Source organism: Schistosoma mansoni, chromosome 1 (genome assembly GCF_000237925.1).
Source record: "Schistosoma mansoni strain Puerto Rico chromosome 1, complete genome".
Lineage (NCBI taxonomy): Eukaryota > Metazoa > Platyhelminthes > Trematoda > Strigeidida > Schistosomatidae > Schistosoma > Schistosoma mansoni.
In genome coordinates this window covers 21,747,307-21,753,345 of record NC_031495.1, presented here as the reverse complement: position 1 = coordinate 21,753,345, position 6,039 = coordinate 21,747,307, and the positions used below count along the sequence as shown (strand labels likewise).

At 36.6% G+C, this 6,039-nt stretch overlaps 1 protein-coding gene across 1 annotated transcript in view; it reads left to right on the top strand.

Annotated features, from left to right (window-relative positions):
* Positions 1–447: 447 nt before the first annotated feature.
* Smp_128940 (putative metabotropic glutamate receptor) overlaps positions 448–6,039 on the top strand; it is a gene marked incomplete at its 5' end in the record, with an annotated part of 32,889 nt that continues 27,297 nt past the window's right edge. Inside the window, 3 exons of the mRNA XM_018793647.1 lie at positions 448–616; positions 1,816–1,957; positions 5,190–5,358. Coding sequence (XP_018648138.1) covers positions 448–616; positions 1,816–1,957; positions 5,190–5,358 — 480 coding nt within the window. The remainder of the gene's footprint in view (positions 617–1,815; positions 1,958–5,189; positions 5,359–6,039) is intronic.

Genomic DNA, 6,039 nt, shown 5'->3' with positions numbered 1-6,039 from the left:
ACTAATAAAAAGACAGGTCGAATTGAACAGGAAGAGGATGATGTAGTTCATTTGTAACTTGCTATGGAGTGTAGGCTAAGTTGATGGTCTAAACAGAGAGAAGGTTTATAAGAACCTCCATCTAAATTTTTCTGAAGGTTTGTTTAAATTTCACATGAATGTGGTGTTTAAGCTTGTTAAGTCAAACGCTTATGTATTGAACCAAATACAAAGGAGTTTTTAGTGGATTGTATAGATTGTACGTTTTAGAAATAGGCAAAGTTCATCAAGAGAAATAGCTTATTTGTTCGGACTTTGGCGAAGCTAAGATTCTGTGCTCGATAGTCTAGCGATTGTTTATAATTGAATATGTAGGAAATTATTTCCTACAACGTTTTGAACGGCGAACTCGGTATACCTAATGATATGACTTCCAATAAGTACTATAATTACGATAAGATTCCAGAGATGTCACCTGATTATCCGGAAGAATATGTCAAAGACCAACGTGAAAAGGATGAACTCGAAACCAGTCAACTGACAAAGTTGGCCAGATTATGTGCAACTCAGTCGGAGAAAGAAATTAAACTAGGAAAGTTACGTCAACAGGGGAGTGGAGGTTCTGACCAATCAGTAAGTAATAGCGGAAATAAAATTCTAAAACATCCACATTTGCCAATGAGAGAAAACGTAAGATTCAATAGTGCACCATTAATTTACTGAAATTTAATAAGAAACTCTAGAGAATGCATTGGCAGTGAGAACACTGAAATTAGAGTCTAGTCGAAATGCTTATATCAGCATTGTGACGGAGAAGAAAGAACCGCTATAGCTCCTTGTATTATGCTCTAACTGGAGAAAGGTTATCGTTGAGCAATGAATATTTTGGGGAAAACATCTGATCAAAGGCACATTGTAGCACTCACATTTACTGACAATTTGTCAAATTTTCCTAATATTGTGAGGAAATCAACCAGATGGTTTGTGAAGACTGTCTAGAGAAATGTAAGCATGCTCTCTGACTCTCAAAAAGATGAATTTGTCTCTGACTTGAATTTCTACAGAACTATTAGGGCTATGGTTTTGAAATTATAAGTGGAAGTTCAACAAGAGTGGCTAAACATAGCTTGTAAAATGATTTAGGGATATAGAGAGCCTCTGTTGTGCGATTTTACCAAGTTTGTAAAGAAATAAGGTGATTTGGCCAACACCAGATATATCCTACTTGTTAGCCTAAGTAATAATAATGATAATGGAAATGCTGATGTTGAAAGGGGAAATTTATTGCAGATCACAATATAGCAAGGATATCCTATGCAAGTGCTAGTAACGACAATATCCCCTCACCTGATGGCTATTGTTACCGAAGTTCATCTCCTTTGAAGTGCTCAGTAAATCATTCTTTGAATCAGTGCCAGGGGTCCAAAATAAGGATGTTAAAGAAAGGAGGGAATTCGTTCCGAAACACGAGCTAGGTAGTGTTTGTGTGATAGCAAATCATGCAACAAAATACCACGGATCACTAAGAAGGGCGCGGTTTGTAGCATCATACTCTGCTTCAAATCAAGCGGGTGGAATGGAAGAACACTGTCGAGAACGTCTACGTCGATGCTAATCAGTGAAAAAAAGTAGGGGATGGCGGAGAGATCGTTCAGTTTTGAGCCCTTCTAGATAGTGAAGTAGGCAGTCCTCTCATCATACATGACCTAGTCCATGAGCTCAGCCTCGACGGACGACCGAAAGTACTTTTTTAGAGGCTGCCCAATAAAAAATCTTCGTTTGTATGTATTAGTCGATGTAGAACTGATTTCCCTAAATTTTTCGTCTTCTGATAAGATCCAGAAGGTGTTGACGGTCTAAAAACTATAGTCAGCCTACAGAACTGTGCCATCAGCACATCAAATATCGTCCTGATTCCACCTGGAGGACATAAATTTCCCAAGAGTAGAAGACCGAAATGTTACGCTGCTTGTTGGATGTAATGCACCTGACGTACACGGGACGATGCAGATAAGGGCTGGAAGGGCGAATAAGCATTACTCTACAAGGAATCTGTCAAGTTGGACGCTGTTTGGGCCCTACTAGGAAACTCGTAAAAGCCAAGGAGGAAAAGGAAGATAAGTTTGAACGAATATGTCCGACTGATTTTAAAGAACGGCTAAGTTGTACCATATCAATGTATTTATATAATATATGTCAAAGTCAGTGAAAATGTTAGATAAGCATTGTCAAAGATCTTTGCCTTGGAAGCCTAAAGATGGGCTACCGAATAATAAGAAAGCAGATTGAGACGTAGAGCTAACTATGTACTGTCAACAAAAGTAGAATTTTCGTTGTGAGCATATGGAAAGGTTGAGTGACTTACAAATACCGAGATATGTAAAACCGAAGTTCGAGCCATTGTCTGCCCAAATTGATTGCTTCGCTAATTCTCTTGAGGTAACATATAGTGTTGTCACATATATTCATTAGGAATGTGTTTCTGTTCAAATTCACTGCGCATTTCTTCTGACTAAATCTAGGGTTTCTCTTTCGAAACTTGTTGCATTATTTACGATGGAACTAATGGCCTGCGTGCTGTGAGCTAAGACTGAGAAACATGTGAAAGAATAGTTCAATATCTCCATTTCCCCATTCATTGTTTGGACGGACTCTTTAAGAGTCCTTCAATGTATAAAAAATACGACTAAAAGAATTGAAAGGTTTGCAGGTAATAGGTTAGCAACTATACATAAATTATCAATAATATCAGTCCCTTCTTGTACGTATACTGTCAGCTCTCAACTTTAAGCATACGTGTTACTGTCCAACTACTTATTTTCAAATCCTTACCCATTGTCCTAAAATTATTAGATTCCATAACTCTTATAACCACTAATTTGTTAGTGCTACCATATTTTATTTGACAATTCACACTATAACCTATGCTACTATACAATACTATTTCGATACTCTACCAAAGGCCTACCAACCTCAACTGTCCGATATGCTTGTTCAAGGTGCTTGGAGAATTCGCGTATTCTAACAGGCTGTGGAACATAGGACTTGGAGGTTAGAAATAACTATGATCTAACCAACAAGTTAAAAGGGCTTAACACCAAAATATGAGAGAGGACAGAGTTACTGGGCACTTAACATTGATGGTGTGGGCGATTATCCCAATCCACCCAATGTTTGTAAGGCAGAACATTTTGGTTGTCCTCAACTCTTTACGGTTGATAATAAGGCAACCATTCAAAGATATTGAGGTTGTCATACCATGTTTGCTGCTTCTAAGACTCGTGTATCCTACCTTATGTTGGTTTCGCTACTATGCCAAGTTGTCCTTCCGCATCCATTTTCAAACGCTTAAGCACAGACATGAGAGTTGGCATTCGATAACGATAGAAAAGAGCAATAAATGAATGACGGCCATAGTGATAAATCCACATAGAAATACAAACAGTTTACGTTAATATCAGTTTTTCAGAACCAATAAACGTTTACCCTACTTTATTCTTCAATCTCCCACTAAGGCCTGTTACTTTGTTACAGGTCTCCACACACTGCCTTCGTATAGTTTATCTGAAGTTACCGACGCTAGGTCTGATTGGAAAAACTTGGAGAAGTGGTCAAATTATGACATTTTGTCGTTGTATTAAAGAAAGCCGAGCAAGACGGACATCTGTTGGTTCTTCATGACTCTCTGGTTGGACTTCAAAGGATAATCCAACACAGTGGCTTGAGAAGTTATCAGATATAGGTCAGAATACTATTACTATTATGGTTAGCTTTGTTTAATATTATATTTTTGGTGCAATATGGAATTCTTAACATAAAGTATTTCAGTGAGTTTCCATTTTCTCTTTCTTGATCGATATTGACAATGAATATTGAACGGTCGCCAGTTAGGTGTTAGCATTTCAGAAATCGTCATCTAAATAATGTTCATTCTTTTAAATCCATGTTGCCTGCAATCACGATGTCTCTGATTGTACATTTTTGTAACTGAATAGGTTATGCAATTAATTGACATAATGATCTGTTAAAACAAACAAAGAAACATAACTTGTTGAAATATCTAGATAGCAGGAACAGGTAGCCCAGATGTTCAAGTAGGCCGCCAGTGGTGATCTTGGTGTCACTTTTAATTTCTTTATAAAAATGACTGGAAATTCGTCGAGACGATAATTTATGGATGATCTCTGAGTGGTTCAGAGGTGATCTTGGGTGATGAGTACATATCAGAGCAGATAATCAGAGGTTAGGAATAAGAACCAAAGTTAATAAATAATGCCGAAATGCCATTTAGCTATGTAGATGGATGATTTTCACCCCGAAATTCAAGAATCGCGATCTTAAATTTGATTGGTTCGTCAACAAATTATGGTCACGCCATTATTTTTCACTTTCATACACCAGTTTATTCTTGTTCTTTTTCACCACACCTTTATTTCTTTATATCTTCATTTTTATTGTATCGGAGAGATACATTTTAATGTTCCTTTGATCCAATTCTAAAGTATTTAAAGAAATAAATAAATAAAGTATGGAAAAATCACTTCATGTCTCGTAATTGTTTATATTCCATTTTAACACAAAATAATAAATGTATAACTAAAGTATTCGCTTCACAATCAATGCTGTTCGGAGAATACAATCACACTTTTGATAATTCTTGAGAAATGACCCTAAAATTATGAGTATAGCGTTTGGCTGATATTTAATCCATGATATTTTTAAGATGATATATATACATACTTTCAAGTAGTACCACAATAGGCTATCACAGCCTCCTGTTTCATGCTTGAAAAATAAAGATCTTTAGCATTAGGTGGGCTTTTAAATAAGCATGAAACTACTTAAAGGGGACTAGAAAACAAAGTTATTGACTGCCTATGTAAACTACTGTCTAGAACTGTTTGTTATGTACACAAAAATTATGAGATCATTTGATGAACCACTATTACACCTATGTTGTATAAAACTTGATTGTTGAGCATACTTATTTAATCTTGAAACTTAATAAGCATAATGATTAAAGGTCAGTTTATTATATTTATATAAAAATATAATTGAGGCTTATATATTTTTAATCCAATAAATGGAACAGTATGAATTTTTTGCAGTCTAATTGAAAACGAATAACTTGTCACATTGTGTTTAATGGATATTGACCGTTTTATTTCAATAATTATTCTAATATTTTCTGTACGGTTCGACTTAATAAGCTGTGAACCTGGTAGACATAAATATGAATCGACTTGCACAGAAGATGATTCAGAATATTTATATTATGGGGGTGATGTTTTATTGGGTGGTTTGTTTCCAATCCATCAGCGTCGAATTATTGATAAAGGGATATTACAGGAACCTCAATTAACGGCAAACGGATATAAGGTGAGAGTAATCATTCTGTTAGTCTGGAAAATATCTCCATCATATTTTTTAAAACATTTTGTTTACTTGAAGTGACTGGATGGAAAGTTAAGAAAGTCTGAAGAAACGTCTTGATGTGATTATTGTTAACTAGGTTGTCTAACATCTATCAATGATACGAATATGTACACTTGCTTACTTACTTACGCCTGTTACCCTTCGTGAAGGAGCATAGGCCGCTCACCAGAAATATGTACACGAATGTGTACAACTTTATTATATATCGATAGTGAATACAGCATCCATGGAATGAATAGAAACATATTGTATGCAATATTCAGAAGGGGATTTGTGGAGATTTCAGTATTTTTCAAAGTTGAAATCATGAGTCAATTGAAGCTAGACCACCATCGAAAACCTGGAAGCATTGGACGGCCGTTTCGTCCTATTATGGGACTCCTCAGCAGTGCGCATCCACGATCCTGCACTCGCGAGATTCGAACCCAGGACCTACCAGTTTCGAGCCAGAGCCCTTAACCGATAGACCACTGAGCCGGCATCCAACGGTGTTAATGTCTAACTTCAACCCATCCACGAATTATGAGCGACCATTCACCAGTTGCCTTCAGTGAGTTGTTATCTCACAACAGACGTGGTTGGACTCCACTGGTCACTGCTTCCCACTAGAACTCCAGGATATGT